The 18,444-nt window shown below is 40.1% G+C and overlaps 1 protein-coding gene across 3 annotated transcripts in view; it reads right to left on the minus strand.

The window, feature by feature from the left end:
* Nucleotides 1-18,444, minus strand: part of DCLK1 (doublecortin like kinase 1) — a 298,221-nt gene that overhangs the window by 275,752 nt on the left and 4,025 nt on the right. For all 3 annotated transcript variants that reach the window (XM_074378069.1, XM_074378068.1, XM_074378070.1), the window contains exons 2-3: nucleotides 17,081-17,475; nucleotides 3,111-3,457 (exon numbers count right to left, since the gene is read on the minus strand). In XM_074378069.1, coding sequence (XP_074234170.1) covers nucleotides 3,111-3,457; nucleotides 17,081-17,456 — 723 coding nt within the window. In that variant the 5' untranslated portion in view covers nucleotides 17,457-17,475. The remainder of the gene's footprint in view (nucleotides 1-3,110; nucleotides 3,458-17,080; nucleotides 17,476-18,444) is intronic.

Consider the following 18,444-nt stretch of genomic DNA (forward strand, 5'->3'; position numbering starts at 1 on the left):
CCTGGCTGTCAAAGAATCCTTCTCACAAATGGCTTATGAGGGCAGATTTCTCTTTTGAACAGAAACGATTCTAAAGACTCCTGGGGTCCATGAGGAAGGCATCTTTGTCCCTACGGGGAACCCAAGCACAAAGTCTTTATATTCTTTCTACTTTATCAGCTCCCAAGAACTGAACTGAATCAGCGCCACACACACACACAAATCAGTTGAATACAACCGTCAGCAGAATGACTGCAGGGAAAAAACTCATAGCAGAAAACTTTCAGATGATACTCCTTAGACAAATTACTCACTCGAAAATTCTTTTCTGTACATTTGCATCTCTTTGGTGTTTTAATAGAATCTGCTGTGGTACAGTGGTTATGAGCACACGCTCTGGACAGAGACTAGTTCAGATTCCACCTCTGCCTTTTATATCTGTGTAGTCTTGGACTTGTTTTTTTTAATTAACAAGTTCTGTGCCTTAATATCTTCATCTGTTAAATGGGGATATAATTGAGCTGTTAGGAGTAAACATGCTAATACATGCAAAGCAATTAGAATAATGCTTAATAAAACTAATAAAGCTATTACTATTATTATTATAGCTCAAAACTGCTTCAACACATTTATCATAGTGGTTCCCACAAGCACTCTGTGAAACAGAGGTGATCATTCTACCCATGTTTTACTGATGAATCTAATGAGGCTCAGTTATTTGCCAAAAAAAAAAAAAAAAATCTGGCTGAGCCAAGATTTGAATCCTAGTCTTTTGACATTAAACCTTGGATCCTTTTCCATTACTTTGCATTATTTACATGTAAACCACAGCAAAAATGAAACTGAGCAGGACCCTGCAAGGCCTTCTCAGGGACAGAAGCCCCCCATCCCCAACCCCTCCACCCCCATCCCCTGGCTCTTGTTTTTAGAAAAGCTTTAGCTTCCCCAAGCTCCAAGGGGCATATTTAATCAGAGAGGTGAGAAAACGCAGAAACAAAGGAAAACAGTCAAGCAAGACAACATAATATCAGTTCAGCCATAAAACAAAGTCAAGGACCTTTAGTCCCTCCTCGAGGGCTATACTTAATATCCTGAGCCATGTGCCTGAGCTGCTTTGCAGGTACTAAAGCCCCCACCAGGTGGAAGGCGTTAACTGCACACTGACCACCAGCACGGAGACCCCAGGCTGGCTGGAACCAGAAGGCTGAGGATGTTGACTCCTGAAATACCACCCTCTTACCTCACCAACAGCCAATTAGAGGGATGGACATGAGCTGATCCCACACCCTGAGGCCCTGTCCCTCGCCTTGCCTTTAAAAACACTTCCCTAAAAGTCATGGGGGAGTTTGGGTCTTTTGATCATGAGCCGCCCATACTTTCCTTCCCTACAACCTGGTGTCGGTAGACTGGCTCTGCTTTGCATCAGGCGATTGGACCTAAGTTTCGTTCGGTAACAAAAACAGCCATTATAGAATATAGACACGAGATATATTCCTGAAAAGAAAAAAACTACTGAGAACAACATAGTGTCTATCCTAGGAATTCATTCTTGGAATAAACAAATGATCACTTGATGGCAGAATTCAGCTTACATAATTAAAGCTGATTTTTAGATTCAGTGTATAGCAATCTGGAACCCCAGAATTCTGAAGCAAGGCAGGAGGAGGCAGGTTTATCAATATGCATGCTTCGTTGTAAGTTTTACTCTTTAGGGAAACAGGTAAACTCCCATCTTGAGAAAAATCACAAAAAAAAATGCAGAACCACGAGACGGTTGACTAATTCATTACAAAGGGAACCCCTAAAGGGCATCTTAAACATTTAAATGTCAACCTTGCCATCTTGTTGTTATAATCCATAAGCCAACAGTGGACTTTCTGATCACTGATATATTGATGGCATTCAGGCCACATCCTCTTAGATCTAGAAAACTGGGAGTCTCCTTACTAAGAATCTTTACCCACATAACACTTAGGGGAAGTTTTATGAGACAAGTAGAGGACCAGCGAGCATAAATGAACAACCAGCAAATCATTCTTTTTTCGTAATAATTTTTGTAATTCAGAGCATTTGAATGAGTCCTTGGAGGAGGAATTTTTTTCATGACTAACACCCTGTAGTTTTTGCATCTATTTCTAATTCATAAAGTTTGAACGTGTTAGCCTTCAAGAACTTGTATGAGTCTTCTATTTAATAAGATCAATCTTTTAATCTATGACTCTAGTTTTGGTTTTTAATATGTACTTTATATACAAATCATTCAAATTACCCCTCAACATAATTTTTAAGAAGCATATGACAGATCCACATTAAAAATTAATTTCAAGCAAAGCTAGTGTGTTAAAAAAATTGTCACTTAAACAAAAAGATACTGGTAAACTCTGAATGACCAGCAAATTTCATCACAGATGTATCTTTTATTCAGCTCACCATGAGGGTTCTGCCAGATCTTTACAGAGTCCACACAAGACTTCAAGTTCACCTGAGTAATGCACATTAAAATGTCCACTCACTCAAGTCAACTGAGTATATTCCACTGCTAAAGAAACCTCCCTTTCATTTTAATTCTAAAATTGTTTTCATGTATAATATTCTAGAAATATGCCTCTCAAAGCCATCCAGATGGAAATATTTCACCACCTCAGATATGTACTTAAAAATCTATAAAATTTAAATAAATCTCAGTAGTGAACATTACTGAGACATAAAATTATGAAATACTATTTAGGCCAAAGAAAGGACTTAGATTTTTCTCTATTGGTCAGAGTTCACCTTAACACTTCATCCCTGCTCAAGGTGGTAAGACACTGCTATACAACCAAATTGAAAACAGATGGCTGAAAAAGCACCATTATGTTAAGCAATTAATAGCTGTAAAAGTAGAAATCTCTGAGTAATCATTTAAGCTTCAGAGGTCTGTATTCATACTTTATTCCTATGGATAATCCTGTGCTAATTCTACCCTTGTACTGATGTAAGGGCAACAGCTATGTATTCATGGACGAAATGACCCAACTCCCTCCACGTCAGTAACATGTATGTTTCAGGTCCCCATCACATGCTGCATAAATTCCCCATCTGCCAGGTTTCCTGCCCGTGAAGCCCAGGTCATACCACAATCCCGCCCTTACCTGCTTCCCGTCCAGGGTGTACAGGCGTTTCACCACTCCCGAGTCCAGCTTGATGGCGTCCGTTATATCAGTGAGAACCTGCTCAAAGGAATGAGCGGTCTTCTTGTTCAGCAGAATCCTGACGGCTTTCCGCGGCTTCACTCCACTTCTGATGATGGTGACCAGCTTGGGCCGAATGAAATCCTTATTCTCCCGCACCTCTGAGGGGCTCCCTTTGGCAGTGGCCAGTGACGACACCGCCCGCGAAGCCGAGGTGGTCTTGACATTCACCGACCAGTTGGGGTTCACGTTCTTGGTGTACTCCAGCTTCTTGAAGGGCTCTATGGAGCCACACACGTAACTCTCTCCTAAGGAGGAGAGGAATATATTTAAATTTACACTAAGGTAAACTCATTTCCTTTTTCGTACTCGTTGATTTTTCCTTTTCTACCTAGAAGTGAGAGATACCTGTGATTTCTTAAACAATGGGGGCATGATTAAAAACTAATGAAAAAGACAGATTTTGATTTTTAATCCAGCTTTGTCAGCAACAGATTTGTATACTGGAGGGAAAAAAATAAATCATCATTCCTGCCTTTGTTCATCTTCAGATTGGTGACAGAAATACTGCTATTGAACAGCCCTCGGAAAGATACGAAACTGAATTCAAAATAGAAAGTTTTTGGGGGGTTTAGGTATATTTATGTTCGCAGAAAACTTCAAAATCAGAAGTACATTTGCCACCTGAGGTAACTTAAAAACTGAAAATGGATCCGGAAACAGCTTCTTAAAATACCTGTGTAATTTCTAAGTTTGATGGGAGTGTTTGCTAAACATTTTGTAAAGTCAAATAAAATCCCAAAAGCAAGCAGAATAAACCACCTTGCTTTTCTTCCATCCACACAGGGCCAACCACAGACCCACACGCACGAGGAAGCCAAGTCATACTCGTTTATAGACAAAAGGTTTCAAGAGTGGTCAGCTTACAAACTTCATGAGCTGACTTCAAAATAAATGTAATTATATAAGAGGAATAAGATCTGAGGATCTAATGTTTGGCATAGTGACTGCAGTTGGTAACACTGTACAACTGAAATTCGCTAAGAGAACAGAACTTGAATGTTCTCACCAAATAAAAGGGAAAAAAGATAAATATTTGAGATGACAAATGTATTAACTAGATAGGGGGAATCCTTCATATATATACTATATATATGTAAAATCATTTTAAGGTACACTATAAGTGTCTTACAATTTTATTTATCAGTTATATCCCAATAAAGCTGAAAAAAGAAAATAAACATATAAAACTAAATGTTTATTTTAAAAGTGACTCCTTAACAGAGAATCGTTTAATGAAGATAGACAATTAAATAGATGTGGACCACATAAAAAAGAAAGTAACATATGTACCAAACGATGACAAATTATAAAATGACTGATCCTTCAAAAAGTTAGGTCAAAGCATTTTGAAATTAAAGATTTTGTAATGGCTTTTTTTCTGTGCTAGTAAGTCTATAACCAGGAATAGGCAAAAATGCTAAAAAGCCTTCATAATTGCAGGTAAAGTGGCCTAGGACTAATCCTAGCCCATTTACTTTTATCTAAATCCTTGTCCTATTTTTAAATTAACAGTGCAAGCACCCAAGGCCATGGAACAGGTATTCACATAAAAATAAGTGAACCAGGGTTTCAAAAATAGAAAAGCACACTTAACACGTTATCAAATACTCAGCCAATGTTTTCAAAACACGCTCCAACGTGTGTTTCATACATTATGTCTCAGTAGAAGTGGTACAAATAGTACAAATTCAGGAAACCCCCTTTCTATTCACTTAGCAGACTGTTATTGGTTCCAACTATGCTTTTCTCAAGATGCGTGTGGCTCTTAAAAACACACCCACAGGGCCACAACAAGAAGGGTGTTTCTGAAGGCTTTGTGGAAAGACAGTGTGAATGTGATGGTGGGAAGGGAACTGGAACTCTGGGCTCGAGACTTGGCCTGTCAGCACGGGACTCAGTCAAGTCCCCTCGTATTCTCAGTGGTCGTTGATTCGCACTGGATGAAGGCTAATGCCAGTGTTCACTTTCATCTCACCAAGTTTTTTGATGATCAGATTAGATAGCAGAGAGCAAGTGATCTCAAATGCAAAATTGCAACACAAGTGAAAACCATCCGAGGCTGCAATGACCCGGATTGTGCAGGACGTAGGTATTATACTGTAAGGCGATCATTACTTCTAACTACACGGTTATCAGTAGACACAACTTGGGATCCCTCTCAATGCGAGGATGCTCCAAGCATTCCCCAACAAGACATACGGGCCATAATTTAGCTGGCAGAACCAGTCTTTGTCAGAATTCTGTGCTAATCGGAGATAGGCAATTGTCTGTTTGTCATTTTATATACTAAGCTAATAATTAGCATCAAAACAAAAACATGGAGCGGTTTGTGCTTCCACAAAGGAAACTTTTTAACTTTAAGAATAAAATAATTTTAAAAGGGAAGAATTTTAAAGTACTCGTGTAACAGTATGGAATGGGTTTGTTGAAAGAGAAAATAAACACTCTTTTCCACATCTTCTTAGACAAAGCACACTGAAAACTTCCAAAAGGATGACAACTTTGAGAGGGTGACGTGGGCTTGGTTCCAGCAACAACAAGGAGAGAAAACTTGTGTTTAATCAGTGCTGTCACTTTGAGGCTCCTCTGCCTCATTTGTCGGATTCAAAGACTGGAAGAGAATCCTGGGGAAGAGTGTGAGGCTCCAAAAAAGATAATGTTGTGTTAAGAGGAAAGTGACAGCTCAAGGGAGAGGAAGGAGCTGGCCACCGAAGCCAAGACCACACACCATGCAGTGCTGTCATTTAGAATCTATTACACTATTCAGGAATTCAGGAAAATCCAAGATGGTTTCCGTACGTTAACAAGCTTATTAAGCTGTGCAAATATATTTACATTGTCTATCTGATCCACATTTTGACTCCTTTTATTTCAATCATAATTCTAAACTCCTCCCCATCCCTAGAGATGCAGCCAGTCTTAATGCAGTTATATTAAAGTTGATTGTGTTTTGTGATTTTTGTAAAAATTCGCTTTTCAATGAATGTGTTCATGTCATCGATAACTGTAAATTAACAAAGGTAATGGTTCTGAATGGGAAAAATACATAGTCTCGATCTGGTCAAATGGCTCTGGATAGTCAGGGTTTAATTTCTTCCTTAGCTGAGCAGAGACTTAAGAGACAGGTTATATTCTTGATCAGAGAATCATCAGTAGGTGGCATTCAAGACTGGACGTGAGGTATGTGCTTGAAAGGCCATTTGAAAGTAGCCAGATAAAGTAAAGCTTCTCATTACCATCCGTGCTTCCAATACACGCTAAGCCATCCCAGAGTTTTTTGGTATAATTTCTACTACCACAATGAAATAAGTTACTGTACTTAAGTCAAAGTATATTTGAGCAAAATAGCCCAAAACTTGCTTTGAAAGTTTTGGGTTGTTTACTGTGGGTGAAATTAAACAACAATGGCAAGATAGCGAAGATCACAGACGGTTTAAAGAAAATGATATAAAAATCTATTTAGAGGTGGAACTGGAAATTACTAAAGATAATGACTTGCTGGTTGGTTATCATACTGTCAGCTTTATTCCAGTTTATCAGAGCCAAAAACTTTGTGTTAGACTGACCCTTAACTTGAAATTTAATACTCTGGGTATCAAAGACACCCCAACGAATAGCAAGAACTGCAGAAACAGCACCTGTCTGAATTGCTGTGGGATTTACAAAAGCCAAAAACCCCACTAATATTTGCCGTTAAGCAAAAAGAGAAAAAAAAACAATTAAAACCAAAAAAAGGTAAGGAAATTGAAGCATGAAATTATGTCTGGATCCAACCAATACCTCCTAAAATATCAGAATAGAGTAATTTTTCCCTAAAAGACTTAGGTATTTTGGGGGACTTTGGAAAATGGAATAATTTCTGTGTAAGCATATTAGATTATTTTAAAGGTAGTGAAAATTCCCTGTTTTGTTCTCAAAAAATCGCATATACATTTTTAAATGATCGTACTTGCTGTTATTCTTCAAAGTATGGAAATAAATGTTCTCTAACAAAGTTTACTAGTAAAGAAAATCTGTAAAATTAATGCCACTTGGCCATTGGCTCCCATTATGAAATGAGAGGATTTCCACTTAACAGAAAGTCACTATGGAGAACTTCCAATAACATGGTACCAGCTCCCTGGTTGACAAAGCCTGTGTTGAGTCAGCTGGAAGGTATTCCTCCACAAGCTCCCACATGAGGAGACAGCAGACGTTTGTCCTGATTGCTGGAGGTTCTTCATTGGCTAAGGGTCGTGACTTATAAATTCCAGCTACAACATCACCCGTCTTCAGTCTGAAAATGAGCTAATCTCCACTCTTCATATTATTAAAGCTGGCTGTCACCTCCTTTAGGATTCCTTTAAGCTCCAAGTGTGGCATGTTCAAACGTATCTTAAGGGAGGGCTTTGAGTGTTGTGTTTCATTTTTTCCAGAGTATAAACTTTCTTACTGAAAACTCTGGAAATGAAAATTCACTATTTGAGAGTTACAGTAAAAGTTGGGAAATATTCAAACATATATTGAAACTTCTGAAACTAAACTGAGTTTAATTACATGAAAGATACCATTGGTGGAATAAAAATCATAAAGTGCCTTCTGGATATTGTATTTTATGAGCCCATCGCAGAGATATGCAGCAATATTTCATAATCTACCTGGGAGGCGCTAGTTTAAGATGATTTTGATAGTGCTATGAAAGGCAAGAAAAAAGATTCCCAAAGGCACATATGGATCATTCTTCCATGGAAGTCTTTTATAATATAATAGTACATTTTAAAAAAGCTTACTGAAAATAAAATCTGAAAGTCTATGTTAGGCCTACGGAAAATGTCAAGTCAAATTTAAAGCAACAGAAAGATAAGATGAAGAAAAAAATCAAGGGATCCAAATTTTTTTTAATTTAAGACTGCTATAATTGAAAACCAGAGAAACTAAAATTAAAAGAGGAAAACAGACTGAGGAGCTATAATACAACAGTGTGTTAATATAATGTGTGAAGCTTATTCTAATTTACAAAAATACAAGGTACTAAAATAGAATAAAAATGCCACTAGGGACATCATAAACTGACACCAACCTTTTTGGAAAGCAACACAGCAAACTATTTGGAGCCATGAAAATTTCTTCTCATTGCTAAAAAAATTTCCCTAAGGAAATAACAGAACAACAAATAACAAAACTGCAACAAGTACAAACAGCACTAGCTGTGAAACCTAAACATTTTAAACAACCTCCTAAATTCTCAAGAATGGGTATAATACCTAAAAAGACTCCTAAGTCATGAGCTTGTCTTCAAAGAGCTTAGAAAGCAAGATGCGCATTTGGAAAGATTCCACCACAAGACAATAAGTGATCTTTGCTAACTAAGTGGTCCAGGAAGTCCTAATCCAGAGAGGAAAAAAAAAATCATTTCCCACTTTCCACTGCACAATCGATGAAGAAGAAATGGAATTCACGCTGGCCCTGGAAGCGAGGGTAAGGTTTTCATTAGCAGAAGAGGACAGCATTTCAGAAAAAAATAAAATAATATGCTCTACTAAATAGTACAGTAAAGGGGGAGTCTGTATGATACTATTATGTTTCAGTATTATTTCTCAAAAAATAAAACGGAAATGGTTCCAAGGACACATAAGTTAGAGCAAGACTAGGGTAGGCTACAAAATCAAAGTTTTTATGCATGATCAGAACCGGGTTTTAGAAAGACCACACTGGCCGTGGAGTGAAGGAAGGGCTGAAGGTATGACCTGGGGAGACAAAAGTCAAGATACTATTTTAAAAGCTATTCTAATAATCCAGGAGGGGAGAGGGAGAACTGACCCTCACACATCTGCAATAGGAACAGAGAGGAACGGATGCTCTGAGGAGTACTTAGCAGGCAGAATCAGTTGACTGGATTGCAGATTTGGCAACTGACTAGATGTGGGGCTCATGGGAATATGAGCCAATGACAACAATGAAATGATGGCGCACTGAAATTTTATTTTGGCCAACTTCCCACATATCACAAAAATCAAAAATCAATCCAAACACCAGTTTGGATTAGATGGTAAGGAAGGAAATTAATTTGGTTGTGCACATATTGAACTTGAAGTTCCTAGGAGCCAACCAGATGGAAATTTCCAGCCAGCAGTTAGAAATACAGGTCTAGAGGATGAGAAGGAGATGCACGTGGTAGCTGCAGCTATGGGAACGGATAAACGGATCAGAGAGACCCCATCCAGCTGGACAAGATGAAATCCAGGGCAACGCCAGTGCTTAAAGAGTGCCCAGAGGTGGAGGAGCCACTGAAGGGAACTGGGAGAAACCAGGTGCCTGGAACCATGGAAATGAGCCACGCCATGTCGCCTGTAATCCTCACCACAATTCTACCAGCTAAGTATAAATACACCTTTTCTCACAGGCACACCGAGGCACAGGGAGTTAGGTGGTTTTGCCAAGGCCACCCAGCTGGCACAGGTGGAACCAGCATTCAAATGTAGGTGGTCTGACTACAGAGCCATGACTTCAGCCTGACACCAGGCACCCTCAAGAGGGCACCCACCTTCTCCTACTCAAAGACAGAAGGGACGCTGGGAGGCGGGGGAGCACAAGGAAAGAGAGCTGCTGAGCCCAGTAATGGGAGACAAGCCAGAACAAGGAAGGGGCAGGAGCAGGACCACTGACAGAAACACAGTAAAGACTGGGTTGTATTCCAGGTGTAAACAGGAGAGCAAAGTGCAGCACAAAATGGTTTGTCGGTGGCCTGCTTTATAGGCAGGAAAACTGGGTTGAAGACCATTATAGGGGGCCCACGTGTCTAAAGCACCTGCTGTAAAAGGGGCTGTAATGAGTATGTAAAGCACAGGCAAATGTAGAGTCTATAAAAAGAAAAGGAAAAAACAAAAATAAGATGTGTATTTTTCTCTTAAAAGCCTACATAGCACAGGGAAGAGATGGCAAGAGTCAAGTGGCAGGAATATGAGGAGCTATTATATTATTTTATTATCTTCAGCTTTTTTGCATTTTTCAAATTTTTCTGTAATGCTCACTGTATAAACACGTGTCAATCCTTCAGTAAAAAACGAAAAAAAAAATGTTTAAATAGTATTGAGAACTTGAAAATTACAATAACAGAGAAGAGGGAACAAACTGAAGAAATGCCTGAAGCAGAATCAACAGCATCTGGTGACAGCTTAGATTCATGGGATGAAGAGAAAGAAAAGTCAAGGGTGATGTTAAAGGAGATGGTTGACGCCATTTAACCAGATCCAGAGGTGAGAAGAGGCGTGGACTGTGGGCAACGTCCCAGAATGGGTTCACGTTTACACGTGCTGAGTCTGAAAGGACTTGGGATTAAAGTACACGGTGGGTACATCCTGGAGGCTGCAGTGCTGAAGGAAGGTCTGATTTGGGTGGGACCAGTTGGCCTTAAAAGAGTGCTTAAAACAATGGGGTTGATGACGTCATCGTAGATGAACCAAAGACAGGAAAGTGGAGGGACCTGTGTTTAAAGGTGAGGCAAGTAAAGAGTAAAACAGAAAATGATCATTTGAACACCTTAAAAAAAAAACACTGCTACAGGCAAAATTCACCAAGACGTGCAAAAATTCATGGGCAAAAGTTTAAGAACAAACAAGATATTTACATAGCCTCAAAGTTCCTCCCCCAAATATTCATCAACTACAAAGGGAAAAAGAGTAACTTTAGAGTGAAGATAATTGGCAGGCACTTCCTCACGATTACCGTCCCCAGCAGCAGGACACGGCAACACCACGTGCCCCTGAAATGATGCCCTGAGAAGGATACAACTTCCTTCCGTAGAATTCCTGCCACAAATGCAGAACTTCAACCTAATCACTGGGTGACCCCAGGCTGAAGGACATTCTACAAAATAACTGGCCAGTACTCTTCCACTGTCAAGTCATTAAAGACAAAGGAAAACTCAAGAACTGTCACAGCTTGCAGGACATGAAGGACACAGGACAGCTAAATGCAATGTGTGATCCTGGAACCAAAAAAAAAAAAGCCATTAGTAGAGAAATTGATGAAAGCTAAATAAAGCATCTAGTTTAGTTGTTAGAATTGTTCTCAAGTCCGTTTTTACTTTTGATAATTGTACCATAGTGTGTAAGATGTTCCCTCATGGGAAGCTGGGTCAAGAGTATCCTGGCAAGGGAGTAGGGGAGCAGCAATAGCTCAGTGCATGTGCTTAGCATGCGCTAGGTCCTGGGTTCAGTCCCCAGAACCACCATTAGAAAAGGGGGGTATATGACACTTTCTATCTTTGTGACACTTTCATTATGTCCAAATTAATTTTAAAATAAAAACTTTTGAAAATGAGGCAGGTAGCCTGGAAAAAAATAAAACTGAATTCCCTACCTCACATATTACACTAATACAACTTCCATTTGAATATTTTTAATGAAAACATAAAAATACTAGAAGAAAGAGAGCAACAATTTTATAATCTCAGAGAACACAGAACCCAAGAGTCATGAAAATCAAGCCATAAATGAATAGACTGATTCATTTGATTATATAAACTGTTTGTAGGTCTGCATGGCAAAAAAACACCACACAATAACCAAAGTCACTAAAGGACAACCTGGAAAAAAAGAAAATCTGAAATTAGTATCACAAAGGCTAATTTCTTTAAAAGAAAAAAAATCCTACAAGTCAATCAAAAAAAAGACCCCAACTGGATAGAAAAATGGTCAAAAGCTATGAAGAAACAATACATATGGAAAGATGAAAATTAAAGCTATAAGAGGATCCATGTTTTTCTTTTCCTAACAGATTGGCAAGTGACAAAACATTTGGTAACATGTTGTCTTGTAGAAAAACAGCCACTCTCGTACATCACTGATGGGAATATCAACTGGTACCACTTCCACGAAGAGGGATTTTGCATTAGCTCTTAAAAATGTAACGCCTGTACCTCTCCATCCAGCAATATTACTTCTAGGAATTTATCCTACAGATACTCTCGTGCATGATTAGAGAATGTACATCCAAGGATATTCCCTGAAAAACTGTTTCTAGTAACAGAGGACTGGACACAACCTAAAGGTACATCAGTAAAAGACTGGTTAAATAAATTATGGTATAAAGGGATACTATGGAGCCAGTAAAAAGATCGCAGTGGTTCCAGACTTGTGTTATGATACACTGTTAAGTGCACAGAGCATGGTGCTGAACTGCGAGCACAGTATGGTAACTGAAGGGCAAAAGACATGTATATTCTTTTTTTAAAAAAATTTTAAACAACTTTATTGTGGTGTAATTTCTGTACAGTAAACCACATATATTTCAGATGTACAATCTGATGAAGTTTGATAGGTGTGTATACCTGTGAACCCACCACCAAAATCAAGATACCTATCGTTTCCATCACTCCCCAAGAGGTGCAAATTTTGAACTCCCAATTTATCCCTTCCCATCCCCTTTTATATCTTAACATGCATGGGTATCTCCGAGGGGATGGAAACTCAAAAAACTAGTAAACTGTTGGCCACAGGAGAGTTTTGGAGAGGCATGTTTTACAGCGATTCAAAACTTAATTTAAAAAATTTAACACAGCAGAGAGAGGCATAGCTTCCTCTATGCTCCTCTCTCTCTAATTCTCTCTGCAGTGAATTAGAGGGGGAAAAAAAGTAGATAACACCACGTCAGGGGTAAGGAAAACTGCCTGTAGAGCTGGGTGACCTGGAAATCACGGCTGGAGAGAGATTCTCTAACCGAGGGGTGACGTGTGGGTTTATTCCTGAGCGGGTGATTTGGATGGGGATTTGGGAAAAGCCCTTGCACTGGGGCTCCAGCGTCAGGCAGTGTCCACAGTGGTGAGAGGAGGGGTGTCACTGCGTGCGCTGGAGCTGAGAAGAGGGATTTGTTTCTCCCGCAACAAGACCTCAGGTACAGGTTAACGTATTTCTGTCCAGAAGATAACAGACTTGCGTAGTTTTTATCCTGATGCTCAAAGGAAATGCTCTGGTCCTCTCACAGCTACATTCGCACATGATGTTAAAAGAATGCCTATCTCAGACAGTACAGAGATCAGTGGTTGTCAGGGTTTAGGAGCAGGGAGGGATGAACAGGCAGAGCACAAAGGATTTTTAGGGCAGTGAAACTGCCTTATTATGTATGATACACGTCATTATACCTTTGTCCACATCCACAGAACGTACAACACCAAGAGTGAGCCCTAATGTAAACTATGGGCTTGGAGTGATAATGATGTGTCAATGGAGGTTCATGGATTGTAACAAACGTACCCCTCTGGTGATAATGGAAGAGGCTGCTCATCCGTAGGGGGCAGGGGGTAGATGGAAAATCTCTGTACTTTCTGCTCAATTTTGCCGCCAACCTACAATTGTACTAAAAATAAAAGTCTGTTCAAAAGCGTGGGGGAGGGGAATGCCTAGTCCTCCACACACATCACTGATGCTTGAGCATCTGACAAAGAAAAATCAATCAGTCAGTCGGTGCTCGGGATTTATATTACAGCTTTCATCTAAGAGTTCAAAGGTTCTAAATGTTACCCCTTCATCTATCCTCACAACCTCTGCATACCTACAGCAGAATACAAACAGTGTAAAACTGGGTAAAAAGAGGCAATATTGGGAAAATGAGGCCAAGTCTCAAGGTGAATCACTTGCAGAAATAGGCTTGCAATTCAACTTTCCTTATTAAGCATCATGATTTTTTTTAAACATATAAAGGCCATTTTGGATGCAAACAAGAGTATCATCCATTATCCATTTTCAAGCGTATATGTGTGCATGTGTGTTTACAGACACACATGCACAGACACACATACAATCATGCGTACGTCCACACATCCACACACTCTCTCATACATTTTTTACTTCAGGCTAAGAGCCAGCTCTAGCAACATTTTTAAGCCAAATCTAATAGTCTGTGCATTGTAATAATACAACAGAGCAAAGGACCATGAGGCCATTATAAATAAACTCACAAATGTCATTGTCAGAATTTCTAGTCTGAGATAAGTGAGAAAGAACAAACCTACAAAAAACAATTTCAAGTTAAATATACTTGTCACTGCACACACTAAAAGGATTTAATTTAAAACTCAAACATCATCATATTGGAAGGGGAAATGAGAAGCTAATAACATGCACTGACGTTTACATAAAATTAGTATGTAAAGTGGGAGCCATGAACCTAATGATGAATATGAAGCAACGGTTTGCATTTTATCAGACTAAGCAAAAACATAATTGACAGAGAGGCAAATCTAAATGAATTCCCAGCTATTTCAACACTAAGTGCAGCTGCATGCTAATCGTCAGTGTTAGAAGTGAAAAAAAAATCTGTTGAAACTGAAAAAAAAAATTTAAATGCAGGCAATAAGGGAACATACCTACTTTACTGAAGTTACCCTTCATTGAATCAGAAAAAAGGTATTTTTTCCCAAAAAGGAATTTTTTGACATCAGAATATTCAATCTGCAATTACTTCATACTGACTGAGGAGAAAAGTGTTTGCAGGCAAACGAAAATATTAAAGTCTTTCTAGGAGCAGTATCTGTCACTCTCGGAGTTAAGTCAAGGTCAGAGACATTTGTCTTCAAGAAGAAGCTAATACAGTAAGATTTCATTTAAAAGCCACTAAGTACACACACACACACACACAAAACTGAATCACTTTGCTGCACACCTGAAACCAAGATAGCATTGTAAATCAACTAACTATACTTTAATTTTAAAAAGCCACTAAGAACACCCTACTCAGTATCTTATTTGAGGCAGTTACTGGCTCAAGCTCTGGCACCAGCCTTCCTGGGTTTAAATTCTAACTACCGTTTCTTGCTGTGTGACTCTGGGCAGATCACTTAACCACACTGTGCCTCACTTTTCTCATCCTACTGTGTAGATGATAACAGTACCTACCTCCTAGGATCACTGTGAGAATGAAATGTGTTCGTATATGCAAGATGCACACTCAGTAACTGTGAGCCATCAGTATTATCCTCAGTCAGGACAGCAGTCTCTCTCAGCAGGTGTTCTTTTGTGTTAAAAAACTGACAAAGATGGTGACAAGCATGCCATGATTTTGCTGTTCTCTGAATATAAAGTACTGTCATCTCCCACCTCTCACTCCCTCTCCTTGGTGGACGGGAATCATGGGAATATCTCTGCCACTTCTGAGTAAAGATCGATTTTGGGTAAGAAACTGACTAAAGATGTTTTCTCTCCCGTAGATGTTGCACAAGTGATTCTAGAAGAGAGGGCGCCAAGCCCCGGCTGTCTTAGAATTGCTCTGAGATCCTGGCATATTTTCCCTACAACACCATCAGCCCTCAAAGGGATGGTTGAGGGACTGTCAGTCATGTACCTGACGCTGCACTTAATCTTTATTCAGATTCCTTGGTATATCGCACCGAATTACTTATTATCTATTTTTCCAAGGTTGTGAAAAGGACAGGGCACAAAAATCAAAGCTAATAGAGAAACAGTTTATGTTCATTCTTCCCCTTTAATTTACTGGAAGTTCCAGCATCTGAATAGAAGGAAAAAGGCCAAATCTACAGGCATCTTGGCAGGGTGACGAGCCATCGAAAAAAGATGTGAATTCCCACAAAATAAACACACCAAATGCAGGCTCCTCCCCACCCTCTCAAGTGCAGTCATAACTGTGACAGGACTGGCATCCCTGCCAAGGGATCAAGGGAAGGGAAATGGGAGAAAGACACAGAAGCTCTCAGCCTTGAATCCCATACAAACGCTGGTGCAAAGGAGGACGAGAGGCTTGCCTGTGTGCAGTCAGGGCATGCAGCCCTCAGCACCCAGACAGACAGCAGGAGAGTGAAGATGGACTCAGGGTGACTTCAAGCTCTCCCCACACTGCAAACTTCCTTTCCTGGGCCCCTTTGTACCATCTCTTCCTTCATCGGGACCTGGGGGCCTTGATCTTAGAAAAATCTACTCTCCAAAGAGGACTGGCTATCCTCGTTTCTATCTCAGCATGAATTTAATCCCAAAGCCATTTCACTTCTGATGATCTCTAAGGTGATTTGGAGACTTTACACCCCACTCAAACGGGGTTGGTCCTAAGACAAGTGTATTCCAGAAGATTCTGCTCGCACAAGACACCAGGCCTCACCCGTGGACCCAAACAGTCCTATTTCCACATGAAATGTCTGAAATAGATAATGCCTGTTAACCTAAGTTAAACTTAACAAAAATAAACTGAACAGATTAATTCCTTTATATTCTCAAATTCCACAGAAAGATAGCAAAACTTCCAACTTAAAATTAGTTAAATTTTAAAATAAGTTTAAGATTTACATTTATCATATTGGAAAGAAAGGCCAGCAAACTTAAATTTTGGTCCAGCATCACCACTATCTTACCATATAACCATAGACCTATGTCATTTGAATTTTCAGGGCCTCATTCTCCAGTGATAAAATTAATAGGTTTGATCCCTATCGAAGGATCCTTTCAACTCTAAAATTTCATGTTCCATTAGTTATTCTCAGCTCAAGTACTTTCAGACATGTGATAGCAAAAGTTCAATCTGCAGCTAGAAATGAATATGAACTATGCGATTAAAGATACAAAAATGGACTTTTAAAATTAATGCAGCCTGGGTGTGAGAACAAATAGACAGAATATTGTAGAATTAAGACCCTTTTTCCTTTAGCCCATTATCATAAGCTACCTGATCTAATACCATTAGTTTTTTTTTTTTTTTCTTTTTACACTACAGTACAGCAGAGTGAACTCTCAAACGTGAAACAGTAAGGATCTCAGCCACAAGGCTGAAGGCTACCTCTTAGAGATGAGCGGGTGGGGGTGGGGAGATGGCTAGCATAATATGGATGTGTGGGAACTGAGACCACGCCCTCTAGGGTCACGCGGGAGTTAACTGGCAGCGCTCACCTTCCAGCAGCTGGTCCAGGCTGGAAATCTTCTTGAGCCCATCTATGGTGTAGATTGTTCTCACCCCCTGGGGCAAATTCACGTTATCCGACAGAGTTCGGGTCAAATCTGCCAGCAGGGCCTCGAAAGAGCGGAAGCGGTCTGGGGAGATGGCGTACACAATCCCTTTGAAGTATCGATCTCCGTTTCGATAGAAACGAACTTTCTTGGCCTTCTTCTCGGAGCTGAGGGTCTGCAGCGTGCGGGTTCGGTAGAAGCTGCAGTGGGCGCTGTGCGTGGGGCTGGGCAGCCCGTTCACCCGCGACCCTCTGCTGTATCTCTGCGCCTTATCCCGCTCATCGAAGTGCTCCAGCTCCATGTCTCTGCCGAAGGACATGACGGGGTGCAAGCTGAATCTAGGAGGCACACAAACAAAAGCAGAGACGCGGACACTGATGTTATTTTAACATCGCGGCTTGTGAGCAGCTGGCTGAGATACTGCTGTAACTGATGATATGTTTAATATGCGTTATCAAGGCGGGAGAGAAGAACGAAGAAATAGAGGAGGCCGACCCAGAGGAAACAGCTTATTAACCAACCCCACTTATGTGAGAATACAGCTGTAGGCACTGACCACCTACAATGGGAGGCTTTGAACAGCTCTTATTTCCAACAGTCACAAAAAAAAAAAAAACCTTCAAAATATTATTGTATTATTAACCCTATTTACAGATGAAGAAACTGAGGCACAGAAAAATCTCTCCAAGTAATACAGTTGAGAAATGCCTGAACCAAGAACTCTGACCCAGCTTTGCCAGACTCTGAGGCTCCCTGCAGGGCCCTGTGCTAATCCTGGTGGTGAGTAGGAAATGGGCTTCCTTATCACTATGGGGCTAAAGATACAGCAGTTGTGGTGGGCCAGGAAACCAGAGGGCAGGGAGCATTTAAGAGTCAGACTGTAAACATTTCACCCAGTGTTTGTGCTCCTCGTGGCCGGACGGAGAGCAAATAGAATCAATCTGTAGATTCGACCAACTTAAAAGAGATTTTCCAACATATTCAATTAAAAAAAAATTTTTAAAGGTGGATTCACCATAACTGACAATGCTTATTTACATTTAATGCTTCGGATGAGGTGGATTTTAACAAGGAGGAAGGGGGGGGGGGTGGTAGGAAGAGAAGGAGAAGGAAAAGAAGTAGAGCAGCAACAAGAAGAAACAGAAGGGATGGAAGTTACTTCCTCTTTGGAGCACTTGGCCTTCCTTCCTCTAAGGCTCTCTGTCTTTGTGGTTGAGGACATCAGGCTTAAAGATGTTGATCCTGACTTGACCCCTTATAAGACTTGTAACCTTGAGAAATGTACTTGATCAATCTCTTTAAGCCTC

Source organism: Camelus bactrianus, chromosome 14 (genome assembly GCF_048773025.1).
Source record: "Camelus bactrianus isolate YW-2024 breed Bactrian camel chromosome 14, ASM4877302v1, whole genome shotgun sequence".
NCBI lineage: Eukaryota > Metazoa > Chordata > Mammalia > Artiodactyla > Camelidae > Camelus > Camelus bactrianus.